This window comes from Rhipicephalus microplus, chromosome 3 (genome assembly GCF_043290135.1).
Source record: "Rhipicephalus microplus isolate Deutch F79 chromosome 3, USDA_Rmic, whole genome shotgun sequence".
In the NCBI taxonomy this organism is placed as follows: Eukaryota; Metazoa; Arthropoda; class Arachnida; order Ixodida; family Ixodidae; genus Rhipicephalus; species Rhipicephalus microplus.
This window is the reverse complement of record NC_134702.1, coordinates 224,769,659-224,788,110: the sequence shown is the minus strand read 5'-3', so window position 1 is coordinate 224,788,110 and position 18,452 is coordinate 224,769,659. Positions and strand designations below refer to the sequence as shown.

General features: G+C 45.2%; 1 protein-coding gene across 4 annotated transcripts in view; it reads right to left on the bottom strand.

The window, feature by feature from the left end:
- The window catches only part of LOC142804140 (uncharacterized), a 184,208-nt gene that overhangs the window by 67,721 nt on the left and 98,035 nt on the right, over positions 1–18,452 (bottom strand). For all 4 annotated transcript variants that reach the window (XM_075890737.1, XM_075890736.1, XM_075890738.1 and 1 more), the window contains one exon: positions 6,982–7,088. In XM_075890737.1, coding sequence (XP_075746852.1) covers positions 6,982–7,044 — 63 coding nt within the window. In that variant the 5' untranslated portion in view covers positions 7,045–7,088. The remainder of the gene's footprint in view (positions 1–6,981; positions 7,089–18,452) is intronic.

Here is an 18,452-nt window from a genome sequence, read left to right as displayed (position 1 = left end):
TCCGCTGAGTACAAATTATTCAGGGCCGGTTACCAACAAGCGTAAATATCAATTGTCCCAAAGGAAGTCTTCAATTTAAGATCACTGGAAATTAAAGGCGGCATGGTGTAAAACCTATTAGGTCAGTCATGCAGTGTGAAGTTTTCGAGGGAGCAGCACAATGGGGCAATTCTAATTCGCCTCAAAGAGGCAAACGATCCATTGACGCAAGAACCTCGTCGTAATTAGGGATGCCCTAAACGACGCATAATATGTGAGGATTCCCCAACGAGCGGGTGTTACCGGAAATCTCGGCAATGATAAAATAAACACGCGGGAAAAATAAAAAATGAAGCCTAAGCATAAGACTGCGTATTAAATTGCTTCTTGGCCCCGTGTAATTGCAAACATTCCATCCATATGCAAGACGTGCTATTGTTGAAATACGAACAAGCGAGTGCTAAATCACGCTGCAGGCATCCTTCGCGACGGACGAATTGAAGACAGTTTTCGTGGACAATTACAGTGATATTTCTTAGTTGTTTTTGAAACATAGGCGTCTTGTTTTCATTTAGGTGGCAGCTTCTTAGATTTTTAGATCACTTACCGAATGTAACGTAATTCAGCTACCTCGCTCGCTGAAATCGAATCCAACGCTTCACGATGCAGTTTCGAGGCAAGAGGTTCATGCAAGCGAGATAGGCGTGAATGCAACGGTATCAACCAGAACCGATTTCTGCCGTGCAATACGTTCACGTAAAACGAACCGAACGAGGAACCCGCCTGTTAAACCGCCGGCTCAAACGCATTCTCGCAACTGATTAAACTATACTCGGCAGCAAAGTTCTGCGGAAGCACAGCCAAAGCTACGGGGGCGGAGCTTTTGTACAGGGCTTACTACGCCAACTAGTCCATTTTTATTCGATTTCGGTTTCGCAAGCGCATCGAACCTGTACTTTTTCGCACGACCACCATGCAATAACTCTTACCTTTATATGAGAGAAAATTAAAAAAAAATACATTCCTTTTTTTTACCGTAACAATGCAAAGCTTCTGTGAAGCGTTGAGACTTCATTCAGAAAAAAAAGTATGGCTGAGCAGGTACTGGGCTATTGAAAACACGCAAATTCAAGAAAGCATTTCTTGAATTTCAGTGCATATGCAAGAACTTTCTGGAGACGCTCGCGTTATATTTTTTATGGGACAGGAAGGCAACAATGCGCAACGGAAATTTTGGCACGGATAGGTCATGAGCAGGCGTCTGACGTTCGTAAATGCAAGTTGGTGAAACACAGCTTTTAGTCGGCCGAGGATGCTGTTTTTCCACAGTCATCGGGGTAATATACATGAACGCGTCTGTTTCCCAGGTAAAGCGCAAAGAATTACTATTTTCGTAGACACTGACGGGAGTGGTGTTACGGTACACGATCTTCAGTGTTTCGCACCGTGGTCCCGACATTTCACCGCGGTTCCGACATATCCAATCACAGCCGCATTGCCGAAAAGATGCGAGCGCCTCTGGTGACCACCTGTTTTTACATTTATCCGCAATACATGATAGAAGCGAAACGAGCAGCACGAGTGTGCTGCAGGTGGAACGAAAGAACCTGTGCGAAAGAGAACATACACCCACGAACACGCCTTTGGGAGGCGCGTGTTGAGTTGGCAAAAAGACAGCACAGCAATCACGCTGACGTCGCTGCACTGCTAAAATGTTGAGTCAGTGGCGGCGCTGACGTGCTCACTCGCTGTGTTTCTTTTATAACCGCCGCAAATGTCCAACATGCATTTTAAACGCCACGCACGTTCGTGTAGCCACTTTTATCAACGCTGCTATAACGCATTGCGCACTGTTTTGATGTCTCGGTCACCGTAGGTGAGCTCGGAGCCAACTGAGCTGCCCGAGAAGCTCGAGTCATCCTGCATTGCACCTGATCTTTAATCTCTTTAAACCCTGATCTTTAATGTCTAAAAAGGAGCTCTATTAAGCATATGAGGTGAAGCATTGCGAAACACACAGCACGAGGAACGACAGGAACGCGAGAAGGCGCTGCGTTTGTTCATTTTCTGTGTTCCCGCCATTACTTAGGTGGTTCGTTTCTCAATGCTTCACGATGGCCTACTCCGCTCTATATTAAACAGATCTTGCTCGTGCGTAAACACTTCCTCTCCCCCTTTCTAATATCCTAAGTTATTTCACGTTCGCAAGAGAAGTAGGATGACACATGCCCTGCCGCTGGAATAACGAATCTAGCCGTTTTCAACCATTTCACATTTCCACCTTCGTATTCGCCCCTTTGTATTCGCCCCTTTGGGAGCATTGTTGAACCGCAAGGTTTCGGAGCGTGGCTTCGCCATGTCATCTTTAGGAGATCTAGTAACGAACCAACGAACAAGCTTCGTTTCTGCGCATGGTATTCAAGAACAACATCCTCGAATCGATGTCAGTAAAAACTTCTTGAAACTCAGCTGATACATTGATGTATAGTTTTTTTTAAACACGGTCCATTCAGTTATTGTGCTGCAGTGAAGCACTTGAAAACAATCAAGGGGCCTTGTCTTAAACCTCTGTAAATGAAAACAGTCACCCATAATTGCAGAAAAATCTTCATTTAGAGAACATGCGCATTTTAGCAGAAAACTGCAATGCCCAGGATGGCGTTAGCCAATTTTTCTTTTCAGCCAGGAACGTCTCTCCGTACGTGCAGAAAAGAAAGATGAAATGAAACCCAGTTGTAATGGATGTTCGAGAAAATGCGCCATACGTACAGCCGATGTTGTGTAGCAGGCTAGCCTTGAGCAGAAACTTTTTATTGCAGCACGATTGCATCGCTATTCCAAGTAGGCTTGGCGTATCTCAAACTCTCCTTTCAACGTGCTATAGGAAGCCAAAGCAACGCATCGTGGCACTGCCAATGCGGACAGGCAGCGTCATCTTTGGTAGAAAAGTAGAAATCAGGAATGTAGCTGGCACGTTTTTCCTTCCCTCCATTGCGCTGCCACTCGTTTACGTGCTCGTGCAGAGAGCGCGCGCGGCGTCAGAGTCACCTCTTAATGTACCGCCTGCAGTGCGGCTTCACAAAGATCTCGGAGCTGGACAAGCACGTCCGAGAAGCGAATCGAACCAAAGGTGTAAATAAAGCTCATTAGTCAAGTTTATGATGTGGAGCAGACGACGGAAGACGACGACGCCCGAGTCACTGCGAAATGCATTTCTCGAATACTCCGTGATAATACCGTGTACGACGTATGCCTCGAAGTAAGTTTCATTCTGCCGACATGAAGCCGCGTACTCTATCAATGTGCAGTGTTAATGTTTATAGAAAGCATATAATTGTTGTTTTGATGTTGTATCTATCAGTAGCAGCCGTGTACTGTCATGTGCAAACGTTTTCAGCGTGCTGAAAAAAAATAATTCAAAACTAAAGTTATAGGGTCATGGCATTAAAATGTCCGAGAAGTTTTAGAGTCATGTCCTCCATGCCATGCATAACCCGCCGACGTCATTGCGAAGCAGCAAGCTAAGTTTAACCACAACGAGTCAAGTTGAAATGCTCACCTTTTATTTTTCGCCTTTCATTTCATGATTGCTCTATCTTTCGTGAGCGCGGATGTGTTCGCAGGCTGTGACTAGATGGGAAACTCATAGAGCTTTACACGTGGGGAGCATCCCTTGGTGTTTTCTGCATTGTTGTAGCAGCCCACAACACAGTACTTCGGACCTGTGTGACGCTTCCGTGGGGCCGCTTCTTCCATCACGGAAAGGCAACTTCGCACAGCGAGCGCCTCGTTTAACGCGCCAAGCTGACGGCACGGCGCGCAAGTTCGCCGCATCGACTGCAAAAGCGTTGCGCGCATGTCGCACGCGCTCCCGTTTTGGCGAAACACACTCACTCGCCTGCGACCTCTCCCGCGTCTCTCCTCAAGTGTTCCGAAGCTCGCCGCCACGGCCAGGCGCGGCGTTGTCGTCGCTCCACAAAGTTGAGCTTTGGTTCCCTACAGGGGAGTGTTCTGAACGACGAGACGCATGCTGCTCGTGGCATGCACCGACCGAGAGCACAGAGCAAGGGAATATGTCGTAATGGCCTTGGGCACTGCGGGTCGAGAATAAGAGCCTGGGTACTTTTCTCTCAGTACAGTGGTGACAGAAACAGAGCAATTTCGAAGTGAATTCACTGTGTTTAACTTTAAACCTGGCTTCACGTTTCAAAAACACGCGTGCCTGTGCCCAACCACAGGAATGAATGCTCGCGACGTGCGCCTAGTACGGCTAAGGAACGTTGTGCTGATAGCCTCGGTCGATCCTAATGGCCAGTCTAAGGCAGGAGTGCACCACTAGGAATTGACAAGGGCCAAACAGGAAAGACTATTTTGATATTGGGCTGCATCGCTGTGTGCAGAATGATTGTTGGTTTATTCGCGCACCAACGCTCCCAACTTGCGTTACCCACGGATTTGCCTAATAAGAGGTAAATTTCGTTGAGCATCCGAAACACCTCTGCGAATGCCCAACTTAACCTGTCCAATTCACACGTCTTGCTTAAGTAACGTGCGTCACAACTTGTTTACTGCTCCTTCTCCAATGTTTTTATATCAACACACTGCCAAGGAGTTGCTGCAAACTGCACTTGAAGCATCTAATGTGCGGTGTGTTCCCTTCCTCCGCTTTGATCGTGCGTCTTATTCATAGTAAAAAAAGCAAGCTATAGACCTCGACAGTTAACCATGAAGTGTAGTTCCTAGCAATCTCCCTTGTCCAGCATGTTGTTCACCGAATAGTTCACGCCAGTAAAATCTAGACTTGCCGAGCAAGCAAAAGGGATGAAAAAGTTAGGCAAGATACAGCTTTCATGCTCGTGCTTCTGTTCTGGCTCTAACCCACTACGGAAGGTTGGCCAAGAAGCCGGTGGTTAACGTAAATGAAAAAAAAAAAATGAGCACTATACAGGGCATAGCAGAGGGTATTTCTGGAGTTGCGCTCTATCGGGTTGCCTTTCTTCTTTCTTTCTACAGAATGCAGAATAAACCAAGTAGTCTGCGAATAAGTGTGGCTGAATCTGTAGGATGCTGACTAATTTACATCCCAAGACTTGTTTACGCAAGTGAACAGTCGGCCAGGGTAAATCAGTGGCAATGATACTGAACTATGTTGACCCGAAAATCACGAGTTCGATCCTGGTAGCGGTGGTCGGATTTAGATGTAGGCAAAATTGTAGGGGCCCATGTGCTGTCCGTTTTGAAGAACAAGTTAAAGAACAAGAGATGGTTAAAATTTCCGGAGCCCTTCACCACAGCATCACACATAATTATATCGTGGTTTGAGGGCGTGAAACCCTAAACATTATCACACAAGCAAACTTGCCAGAAATTTTTCCGTTTGTATGAAAGTACAACTGTAATAAAATTTGGAGGGAAAAATGAATGGGAATTTCTGTCCTATGAGAAATCTCAGTATACCAATATACCAAGAACCTGAATATTACAAGAATAATAGTAATACTTGGGGTCCAAGGTGCTAAGTCCTAATTTGCTGCGCCTGATAGAGCACCCCGCCGTGGTGGTACTCGGCTGCTGACCCGCAGGTCGCGGGTTGAAATACCGGCTGCGGCGGCTGCATTCTCGATGGAAAAAAAATGCTGCAGACCCACTTGCTCAGATTTGGGCGCACTATTAGGGACCCCAGGAGGTCAAAATTTTCGGAGTCCACCAATACGGCGTCTCCCATAATCATATGGTGGTTTAGGGACGTTAAACCCCACGTGTCAATCAATCATTTTACCTGATAGGGCGCGTACTTTTATGATGATCGATAGGATGTACGGAGCATTTGTGGTTTACCAAATTTAACCTCTGGAGCAAGCTCCTTCATCATCATTCACTTCGCGCATATGGCGCAATTGTTTCAATCAAGAAACTTGCTAGCAGACGCTGCCTGCTTCGGCGTTACCAGGTGAGAGGGGGGAGCGTAGAAGAGGAGAGACAGAGAAAGGATATGTGCATACATAATTGGGGTTTAAATGTCACGGCGAGGAACGCCTAGAGGAGAGAGAGGGGCAGCGAGCAGAGGCTGCCTGCATCAGCGGTGGGAGGCGAGAGAGGAAGAGCGTAGGAGACGAGAGAGGATGGAGGGGCGCGCATGCGCTATAAGAGTGGTCGCGCCTCACACCGGATTGAGCTAGACATTGAGTCACTTCGCACCTAAATATTGGCACGGGCACTTTCGCCCGGCGATTCGAAGGTGGTAGCCTTACGGTACTTTTCAGTTTATTTATATTGACTTTGCTGCCCTACCCCTTCCTCTTATCTCCCTCGAAAGTGGTCTCCACCTAACGAGGCACTACCCCGGCGTTAGGAACATCTTCGACCGCACGTTGTCATGGGACCATGTGACGTCATGTTTTGCGCCGTCATAGTGACATCTCAGTCACGTCTAAAATCAAATGTGGTGATCTGAGGCATCGCAGCATGATCGCGATGCCCCAATCTCTCGGCACATGACCTTTTTATTGCTCGTGTCGACGGCCACCCTTCCAGTCTGACGCATCAAGACTTATATGGCAAGTACGGATGTCAGAGAGTTAAGATAACAAACTACTTACGCAACGAAAGGGACTCAGAGTTGGTATAGAGGACTGTTGTGATACAGCCACCTTCATTTTTTCTGCCTTTGTCTCCGTGAACAAGCATCCACACATACACGCACCGAGATAAAAGCACATCACTTGTGAGTGGCTTGTGCAATGGTTTCATTTATATGTCTGGTACGCTGTACTACAAAAACCACGCGTTTAGACATATATAAACGCACCGTCGCTACGATAGCCATTTTTCAACCTACTTCTTTAGTGCTTTTCGCTTCCCCCTCTTTTTTTTGAACATCTGTTGAACATAATATGTTCAGCAGATGAACATAATATGATGCTAATTTAGGATCAACCCAAAGGCCCCCTCAGGGAGAGCCTTAACATTAACAGTAACCTTTTCAAAGAGAGTACGACCCACCTCGGCACCAGTGGCGGCGAGAAAGAGGAGAACGCAGGCTGAGATGAACACGATGTGCTTCATGGCGTTCGTTTAGCTGCTCTCAAAGTAAAAACTCGACGTTCACTCTGCGAAGAAAAAGCACAGATACGTCAGCTTTCGGGATCATGAGGCACAAAGGTAAAATAAAAAGTGTAAAGTGAAATTGTTCAATGAAAGCAATGCACTCGCGTTATTCTCAGGTATGACATCTAGCCAAAGATTATTCTTACAATACACCTTATTTATACAAAACTTACCACTCAGTGTCTCTGAGAAGGCCAGATTCTGAAAAACCATGCACGAATGAGTGCCAAAAAACATTCACGTAAAGTACACAGCCTTGAAAGAGGCACAAATTGCTATTTACTGATAGAACCTTTATATTAGCCAACTTATTTGACGAATTAAACGTAGTATAGCAGTGCTTGGTGACCTTGGTATTATGAGGCTGTGGAAGGTGTTTGTGTTGTTGTTTTTTTGGCAGAATGGCAGTGCACATGCCTGATATAAAAAGGGGCTGCACTGCAGTGCTTACAAAGGTGACAGCTCACAAAATAAAGAAACATTTCACGTTTCTTTTGGCAGCTCACCTGCGCAAATATTCGAAGTTCATGCACGTTGCTAAGTTTCACGGCTGTTTTTCATACTTATGCTATATGTGCGTCGATTAAATGCATTGGTCAACGAAAATATAGCACGAAAGCTTTTTCCCGTTGTTGCTGTTCTTGTTCGTTTGCGCGAAAGTGCAATGTTGGACGGCAATCGCCAGCTCCGTCCTTCCCACACAGCTGCCCAAGAAACACCCATTCAAGACAATGCAAGTCCAGGTCGCTTGCGGTTGGAATTCCGGAACGTCCGTTTTTATTTCGTACGCTTTGTCTACCGGTATACTGATGCTGCACAAGGCAAGAAAGTTACAAACGTTTTTCATTTCAAACGAGCAGTCCGTCATCTTTTCCCGTGATCACGTCATGTTCCACTATTTAAAGGTTTATTTTCATGTGACTAAACGTAAACACTTGGATATAATCATATCACGATCCACGTAGAAGTTTTTTTTATTTACACCCTTGCAACTGGGCTGTTCAGCAAAGCAATGTATGAAGGAAAAGCAATACTAAAACAACTGATGCGGGTAAAGAAAGCCCTTAACAAAGAATAAATAAACTGAGCTGAGAAATAGTGAGCAAGCTGCGAAACAGCTCAGGGACCAATAACACGTTACCAGAAACGCGAATAAATGAACGAATAAAAAAACCGTGCGTATTATTAATGGGCGAAAATGGTCAGTGCCGCCCGTCTCATTTTTAACTTCCGATCGTCGTCGCCTTCCATAAATTTCTCCGTCAAATATTACCCGTCGCTTATCGCTGCAACGTCCGAGGTCGTATAATTTTACCACGCGCACTGGTCGCCCCCGATTTAACCTCTCATCCGCGGACGTGAGTGAACGGTAACCTCGTAAATGCCGAGTCACAAAGCTTCCGTCTTTCCCCCTGGTCCCGTCACTGGCTAGCTGTAATGAACACTCTCGCAAAGCGTTAGCAGCAGTTCTTTTTTCTCTAGGTAGCTTCGCAAAAACATAGCGAACAACAACCAAAAAGTATACCGGTCTGACTCCTACATCCACACACTTTGTTTAAACCGGCATGTGCGTTATTCTTGCACACAAACAGTGTGAAAGCTAAAACGAAAGAAGGAGACAATAAAGTGAGGGAAAGGCAGGGAGGTCAGCGAAAATATTTAGCATATGTTTTTCTACCCTGCAGTACGGGGAGAAGAAAACGGGAAAAAAAAGGAAGAACTGGAACAAAAGCCAATGGTCCATCTGTTTGCGCATGACGAGTATAGTGCAAATGACTGTAGTAAGGCTGTTCTTGCCATGTGCTGTTCATACTGCGCCGTAGTGTGCAACACCGTAAGCTGCGTCATACACTAACTGCCGCATGGAAGGCTGCAGCACGCATAGACACGTGCACGAAGGAATAGTACTCAAGACGTACCATGGATGCGTCCTTCGATAGTTCCCGCATTTAAGTGCGCTCTAGCCTTTCATAATGCACTACTAACTTACAGCCCCACAAGCCATCCTCGGGAACAAACTGTAAAACAGTACATATTGGGACACGCTGAAAATTATTGGTGGCATTGCTTGCACCTCATCGTGATCTGATTCAAAGCTTTGCAGACATGTGTGGTAAAGGTAAAAGCGGGTGCACATTGCCGCCCATCTGCCAGATTGAGATGCATGAGACGCAGGAAGCCGGAAACATGGCAGTGAAGGGCACAGATATTGGGTGGTATTCCAGTAACACTTATAGCGTGGTTTCCATAACAAACAGACCTGGTGGAACTTTCGAAGTTGATGAATAGGAGTGAGGTAGCTGAGGTCATAAGGTATAACAGTAAAAAGAAACAGAGCAGGCTGTAAAGAGTGGCAGGACCGTAAAAGATACGAAGGCAAACTTGTGCATAGTTAAATATGTGATTTGCGCATTAAGGAACAAAGAAGGCAATCTCATAACCATTATACATAGGATAGTCGAGGTGGTGGAGGAGTTCTACAGAGAGCTGTACAGAAGCCAAAATAGTCAGGGTTATATCGTGCGAAACAGTAATAGTCCAGAGTAATGAAACATCGTACCTGTAACGAAAGGGGATGTAAGGAAAGCTCCAGAAGAAATGCAAAGAAGCAATTGCACTGGTGATGTTATGATAACAATGGACCTCCTGATAGATGGTGAAGAAATTGTGTTAGAAAACTGGCCCCCTTATATGCAAAGTGTCTCTTGACTCCTGGGAAGGGAACGAGAATCTTGCAATAACGCCAACATCATTTTACTACATATTCAATGATACGTCAAGTACTTGAATAATTGCAGGCCAATCAGCTTACTGTCCATTCTCTAGAAACTATTACAAAAGTATTATCTAATAGAAATAAAGCGACATTAGAGTTCAATCCCAGAGAAGGCAAACGCATGAAGGCGCGACAAAAAGTTGGGTAGGCCGATGAGAATATAAAGTTCGCAAGGATAACGTGGCAATGCAAAACAGAAGACCAGCTTGATTTCCGCATCATGGGAGAGGCCTTTGCCCTGCAGTGGGCGTACACAGGCCTATGATAATGATGGTGATGCGCTAGCAGGGCTACAGTTGATACTACCAGGGAAAATTCTTCACACGGCTCACTTTAACATTCAGGCTATAAAGGAAAAAAAACAAGAACCAAAAAACGTGAAATAAATGAACTGCTAATGATGGTGGTGAGCCACGTATATGTAGGAGAGCTATTCGAAAAGAAAACACTATGTAGAAAAGCTAGAAACATATTCATGTTCACGTAGCGGAGCATTCACACAAGTTGGTCCAGACACCCCCGTGCTGACAGATTATGTTTCGAATATATTGTTCTACGGAGCAGCGATAAACCGTATGCACGAAATCATTTTGCACACCACAGCACCCATAGTCAGAACACATGCAGGGTGACTCGTGATGAAGAATTAAAGTGTTCCAAAAATGCGTACGAAAATGGCAAGTGTAAATGACATCAACAAAGCAGTGTTCTCAAACAACTGCAGCAGAAACGAAACTAAATATAGCTGTTAACAGATCCAGAACAGTTGTACCACAAACATTAGAACTGTACGTACAAATAAACAGAAGAACGACAATGTTGAATGATTTATGATGACAAAAGGTATATTTCCCCCGTTCTGTTTTTCAAGGCAAGATGTATGCTCGTCGTATTTTCAGGTACGCACACACGGGCGCACATAAGTAAAGTTAGGTGCCTGCATGCAGAAATCAGCTAAGCCGCGCCGGCACTATCTGTCTATAAAGTTTGCGTAACAGAAACAGGTGGGTTCCGTACGCGCACGCGTGCTCTGTGGCGGATAGGCGATCGTTAGGGCCTCGGAATGAGCCCGCGAAGGAAACGAGGCGTACCGAGCCGTGACGGCGACGCAGACAAATGAAGTCGCCTATTCGGCTAGAAGACGTCTTTACGACGCCATCAAAGGCTGCCGAAAAAAGAAAACCAATACGGTAGCTTGACGTCACTGGCCTTATTAGCCCAAAATACCGGGCTGGGTGACGACCCAGAAAGAAGTAGTGCACGGTGCCTAGATAGGTCTGTATATGCACACACGGATAATATATTTGACAGTCAGGTAGATTCTGCACGGTGCCTCCGATAAAGTCAGCTGCGTGTTGTTGCTGACGGCAGAGTTTTGACATTCTCACCTTGTGTTTCTTCTTGTTCCTGTATTTTTTTTTTTGCTCGCAGTCATCACACAGACCAGATTGAGTGAGCATACCTTTGCCTGATGCTAAAAACGTAATGCGCCGTGCTACACTAGTTTCCGTTGTCGCGCGCGGCAGTTTTGCCATTAAAACGACAATCCATGTTCCAGGCCCGTTAATGGCGCCGGGTAGTGTAGGAATCGCGCTTGTCCACCGGATCTATTGCGTCCGAGGTGTTAACGGCGCAACGCTACTATCGCCTGTACCCGTAAACGAGCTGCCTTTTTGAATACACACTTGCCTCATTCCTAGTCATAGACTCGGTTCAACCCATTTTTTTATAGAATCTCTGAACGGAAGCTTTCCTTTTGTTATTATTTCCGTTCCTATTATTCCCTGGGTTTATAAGGATATCACGCCTTCCATGGCTGTTATACCGCTCATATGTGCTAACAAAGTGTGAAGTTTGCAGCTAGAAACGTGGCTACAACGTGGCTATTTAATCTTTTTTTAACAGCGGCGAACAAGAGGGTGCGTGGATAAAAACATAATCGTCATACAAAAGTGTTCCTCTTTCTTGCAAGCGTGCTTTTGATTCGGCAACATTAGTTTCACTTTTGTTCAGCGGCCTCGGTCTCTGCGGCGCTAACACGCCGCTAACGACACAGCGGGGAAGGCATTAAAACAGGTGGGAAAAAAAGCGAGACGTCGTTGCTTTTACGTGTCGCCAGGCGGAATGGATGCTTTGTTTTTCTATTAGGAAGGAAGGAATTTGTCTTCAAGACACGTACCACTTTTATTATGTCGTCTTGCTTAGAGCTTTGCTGGGCACTATAGTTTCCACCCTTCTATCTGTGCTCGCATTTCGAAACATCTCCTTACAATAACTGAGTCAATGAGGGGGCTTAGATTATGGAAGGACAGACTCGGATGGCTTGACAATTAAAAAAAGAAGACAGTGGAAGAGTTGGCAGTCTAGAAGCAGGTCAACGTTTATTTCACTAAGGATCTTTAAAGCTTAGGCTGCAATGAGTCCTTATAGTTCATAAATCAGGTAGAGTGAGGCAGGGAGTGTGGTTTTAAACTATCGTTTCTCGTAATGTGTTCAAGTCAGTCAGGTGAAGGTCTTTCCAGTTGGTTGGCACTCTTGCGAGAAGGAATCAGTACGGACAATGCAGTTACGTAGCGCTAACCGTTTAAAGTTTCAGTTTTTTTTTTCTTTTTTTTTGCATCTCATATCTGAACTGGACCACTAAACTCTTTTGCTTGGACGAACCGGTGAATTACAGCGCGGGCTTCAGCCCTAAAATAAACGGAGAACATTTGATTCCTTAGTGAAGCGTGTTTTCACCGGTATTTAATGCAGGGAACACTGCACCTGATCGCCTAGAAGGGCATGAGTGTGCGTCGCTCGGTACGATCGAGTTTTTCCGGTCCAGAAACTGCTCCCCTTGGGGCTGCGCGCTTCGTGAGTCAAGTGATACCAAAGTTGTTGTATTCACAGCCATGCTTCGCTTGAAACTTTAATGCGCATTATTCACATGAGACCCGCACTCGACGCTCTTTGCGAACAAAGTGTAATATTTACAATAGAACTGAGCATGATTCATAGGAGATAAATACTGGCAGCGTCCAAGCGCCCCTAATTAGAATATTGGCGATTTCCTGAACAGTGCAGACTATAAACGATATCACGATTAACTTCCTGCCATCACATTTTTCACCGCAAAAATACTTACCTCCAAAAACACATCTTTTCGAACAAAAATAATTTCACCCAAGTTTTTTTTTTACAAATTTTATGGCGAACAATCATGTGCATGCACTGAAATACTGCACATTTACTGCCTTCACTGAAACCTTTCGAAATACTCCTGTCCTGTGCTGTTCATTAATCTTCTAATTGTTCTCACTGAGCAGCTGTCAAGCACAGTTAGGCTATCAATGTATGCGGATTACCCATGCGTTCGGACGTCTGCCGTGACACTCCTGCAGTTGCAAAAGCAGACTTCAAAGAGCTGCCGTTCGAACTGCCCATTACCCATTACCTACAAATTCGAGGCTCGGAAATTTCTTCCGAAAAATGCGCCCTCGTGGATTTCCCACGAAAACCTATGGATAATTTCGGCATAATCATCAATCGCCATAATATACCGTACATTCAATCACACAAGCTCCTGGGTGCCATAATAGACAGGGATTAATAGTGGAGTCATCAGCATGTATCGTACCTCAAAAAGCGGTTGATCGTCATAACCCAATCATTGAAGTTCTTCGCAGGGAAGAGTTTAAGAATTTCACCCACTGAAATGCTACAGCTGCGTAATTTTTTTTCGGCTACCGGCGGTACAGCTTGCCCGCACTAACCAACGTTACCAAAAGACGCCTGCCAATATTACGAAGTGTTGACGCCCAAGCACTCCAGATTTGCTTAGGCCTGTCTGTTAGCGCATAGACGGCAGCTTCTATAGCGATCGCCTCGTCAAGAAACACTTTGACTTAGTAACACTCAGGATACATACAATACGTTTTGATTGAACTCCCCACCACCACCTAGTCTGCAGCTGGTATTTGAGAATGCAGAAGACGTCCACCGTATACTTAAAAAAAAGAACGTGAAATATGATTTCAATGGCTCCCACGTCACTGTGGTATTATCGGCAAAAAACAAGCCGATAAAGCTACCCATTCAGCCCATACAGAAAACTATCAGATATTTTTACCGTTCTCTATTACTGACGCTGCACGGGATGTCTACGTGCTTCCTCGCCAGTGCACCACGTCGCAGTGGAACGAGCCACACGGCTGTATTCCTTGGATCCCTATGTCTTCGAATTCCCTCAAGACTTCGCCAATATGACGCTACTACGCCTTTGTGTAGGCAATGGTTCGGAGTCGCATTTACGCACGCCTACGCATTTCACATAGGAATGGCTGACACCGCATCATGTGACGACTGTAGCAATGTTGAATCTATTCAACATTTCCTGTGTGAGTGCCCACAGTACAGTTTCCGGAGCCAAGAGCTTTTCAATACGTTTGTTACACTAGACGACCGTATTCTTTCAGAAGAATGAATCCTGCGCCATCGACCGGGTCTACCGTCTCGAAAGAAGGCTGTGCAAGCTACTGCGCCTCATTCGTTCAAGTGGCCTCTGAGAACAACTTTGTTCGGAACGTGCTGCATGTGCGTGCAAGTGTGTGTATGTGTCTTTTTCGCTTTTATTTATCTATCTCTGTTTGTGTTCTGTACAAATACTATTTACCCACCCCTATGCAGGGTAGCAAACCATCTACTTGTACCGGGTTCACTTCGCAGCGTTTCAATTACATCTATCTCTCTTTCTCTGGGATGTAAAACTGTACTTATTGCACCTGTATAGAGTCTTTCTCGTCAGAAGTTTCAAACAGCAGCGCAGCTATCTGACAGAGCACCAAATTGCCATGCAGAGTTCCCGAGTTCACATTCCGCTCAATCCTGCAGCTACGCCACTACAATCAGATTGCCGCTTAAGCCTTATAACACCTTTCGTACTAAAAAAAGAGAGCACCGAAAAAGATGTCACGGACATCTGCTCTAGTGCAGACTAATACTCATTTGTTGCGTTTTCTGTGCCAATTCCACGATACGACTCCAAGGCACGGTGTATATCAATCAACAGGATTTGAAAGTGCACTGATATCGCACAGACAGGTGGGCCTGGGTTATGTAGCCTCCACCAATGAGCGACCGTCATGATCGTGATAAAGCCCTCGACATCCGAGTTTTATTGCAGTAAACTCCGTAGTCTTGCTCTGGCAGCGCTCCATGTCATCACCGTGTACCACTGCAACCACGGGCTTAGAGTTTTCCAAGCTGTAGCGCTGGTCGCCCTATAAAGCTTTGAGCTTGGCCCCCAATACACTGAGCTGCTACGCTAAGCAAATGACAAGGTGGCTGCCGATCACCTAAGTGCGGCTGCGTCAGCTCAATCAGGCTTTAATATTCGGAGACCAGACATGGTACAATTACCTGTACGCACTCCATCCTTGAGCTTTTATACCCTGCACCTACTTACTCATTTGCTGCTCAACGTCCGTCATTAATTTTTCTACGCGCTGCATCTAGTTCAATAAATAACTGTTTGATGAAACGACAACCGACTGAGTGAGAATGTCGAAGTACGGTTATAAAAAACAAGACACACTCAAAAGGCCCCGTTCATCTACGAGGTGCGAATAATAATGAAAATAAAGGGATGTAGAAATTAATAAGCCTCAGCGCTAGTTGTGCAAAGCCGGTGCCTACGTGGCAAGTATGCCACGAGGGGCTGAAATATTAACGATAAGCGATTCATCGTTGACTCGTAGTGCCACTTCCATCGTATCGGTCTGTTACTTGAGTGCCACTACCGGACTTAATATTGTTCCTGCGGTACTGCAGCCGTCCTCACGCTAGTATAGCTTTCCAAGTAAGCGAGTAGAATTTTTGTTCACAAATGTCGTGACAGCTGGCTCAAGGAATCACCTCGTAAGAGTAGGAGGCCAGATTCACGCTACAGAGAAGGCGACTGCCCTAGGGGAGACTAGCGTGCACCGAACAGTGGGTGCCGGAGTAAGATTTCAGCGCTAAGGAGGGCAAATAATTGAACGTACTCGGAGGTGCAAACTAATGAATAAGCGAGAGCTGGCCATTGGGATAGCGCGCGCACGCTCAGCATGTTCGCGGAGGTTATTGGAGAGTGCCTCATGGTCGCGAGAACTTAGTGGATGTGGGGCTGCTCAAGAAAGTCATTTACGAACCCAGCTGTGCACGTGTAGTGCTATGGGCGACGTGACATGCTCTTGCCCTTAGGTCAGCTATACGCGCCAACTAGGCTTAATGTTCGAGATATTCGATAAACTGGCATACTGAAACAGGCAAGCACACTAAGGCCAAAAAAAACGAACACACAAAGAGCAGAATGCTTGACTCGCCTTCTCTGTGCTCAAATGAACACACGATGCGCGAGTAAAGCAGACTTTTCAGGAAACGAGGCTCACCTGGAGCAGTCATTTTTTAAATGAATTTTCCCTCTGCTGAGCTCACTGTCCAAATGAAAGGTTGATCATCAGAATTAGTGCAAATTTTGTTTATCAACAAATGTAGCTTGGTACCCTAGAGAGACTGTGGATTAAGAAACCCTCCCGTCTAGGATCACCGCAAGTGTATGGGCTGGAGTGGAGTGTTTTGGCAAATTAAGTCCTTGTATCATTCATTGGTACAGCTAGAACTGATGCTAATTTTTAAATTAACCCTTATTTTTTAACTCTACGCTAGTTCTGTTTGTGTGGGGGGTGCGATAATGTTCTAATGTTCAGTGCCGATATTCATAGTGCTGTTCACGAACTGACTGATCTGTTTTAGGGGCGAAGCTCTTTATGGCGTCATCCGTTCGTCTCCCGTTGTCGTTTGTAACCACTGGTAATACGTACACGAAAAAGCGGGTATGTGCCCCAGGGGATAGACTTTCAGGGGCGAAGCTCCTTAAGTCATGTGTCCTCGATGCATGTAGTAGGTAGCCACATTTTGTTTAGTTGTTGCAATGTCCGCTAGAAGTCCATACTCGTATATAAGCAATATATGATGAATAGTTGCGAGATGATGGTACTTGGAATGTTCGCTAGACCGCCGGACATAGACAGACAGATGGACAGACGCGCGGATGGACAGATCGACCCATGGTTAGACGGACGGACGCTTCGCCTCACTCATCATTATTCAGTCCGTGGATATGCTGCGATTCTTTTTTCGATTCGTCGCTGCTCCAAAGTATGATCATTCCAACTGTTTTGTGGCCCTGTCAATTGACGATGTCCCAGGAAAATAAAACTAATTCTACATTGCTTTTACGTAGGCGTGCTAGTTTTAAAACTATATCGAGCATCTGGTGCGGTTTCTGGTATGGTTTCACACGCTTCTTCCCCTGTCTTCACAGATATCGCACGTCAAGCAAACAAACAAATCTATACGGGTGACCACATTTCTCAACTGAAACTTTCCATATTAGTTGCCTGACTGACTGCTACATAAGGAATCGTTCACTTCAAAAACTGCGGTGTTCATTCCCCGCTTCCAAACAAGAGCGTACTGGGCATTGAGGCTTAGACACGTGCTATTTTGCACGAGAACGTGGCATGCGACCAACAGAGAATGATCGCGAAGTTCTGTCGCGTACGCGGCGAGCTACATAGAACGTACCGCCTTCCGCTCGCAAAAATTGCGCGTAAGCTCGGTCTTTTCGTCATACTGGATTCGCCACTGCCGCATCGACCGTACGAAAACAACAAGCTTCCGTTTCGCCATTTGGTTGGTCGTGTTTTCAGCATTGAGAATAACAGAGAAAAGTTTTCTGAAGAAGCGCCTGATTTTTTTCTGGAGACTATCTGACTTCCATCACACTAAAGTCAGTACACTTGCTGTACCACCAACACTTGTAAATTTCACATATGTAAGAATGTTTTGCATCTGGGCTAGGTGGTGATCTTGCATGTGTATTGGTTTCAGTTACATTTAAGCATACGTACAAAGCAAACAAATGCGAAGACAGCCGTGTTTCTTTCTTTCGTCAGCATGTTTCAATATAGCTGCAATCACTCCAACATCGTAGTCTTGATTGATTGAATATGAAAATTTAATTTTTAAATGCGCACGATCCGATATTCGAATCTATCTATCTATCTATCTATCTATCTATCTATCTATCTATCTATCTATCTATCTATCTATCTATCTATCTATCTATCTATCTATCTATCTATCTGTCTATCTATCTATCTATCTATCTATCTATCTATCTATCTATCTATCTATCTATCTATCTATCTATCTATCTCTTTGCTTCGTTCAGGTCTGCCCCGTACTTTTGGCACCTCATCACACCGCTGTTCTTTAACATTTGCTTCACGCTAAGGCGATGAACAGACAGGCTGCTTTTGTTAAGTTTAAGCACTTCAGACAACATTGTTTTTTGCGAACAGCTCTTGTGACCCTATTAAATCGGGTGTCTAAATCAGCTCAAGAACCACGATCAAATGGCCATTCAAAAAAAAAACATTTAGAAACTAGGAGCATTTCAACGATGAGACAACGGAAAGAGTCAGGAGATCAAAGTTGATGAGGATGTTCTCAGTTGCAGATGTCACGTTCTCTGGAGTATGATGGCGCTATGTAAAAAAAAAAA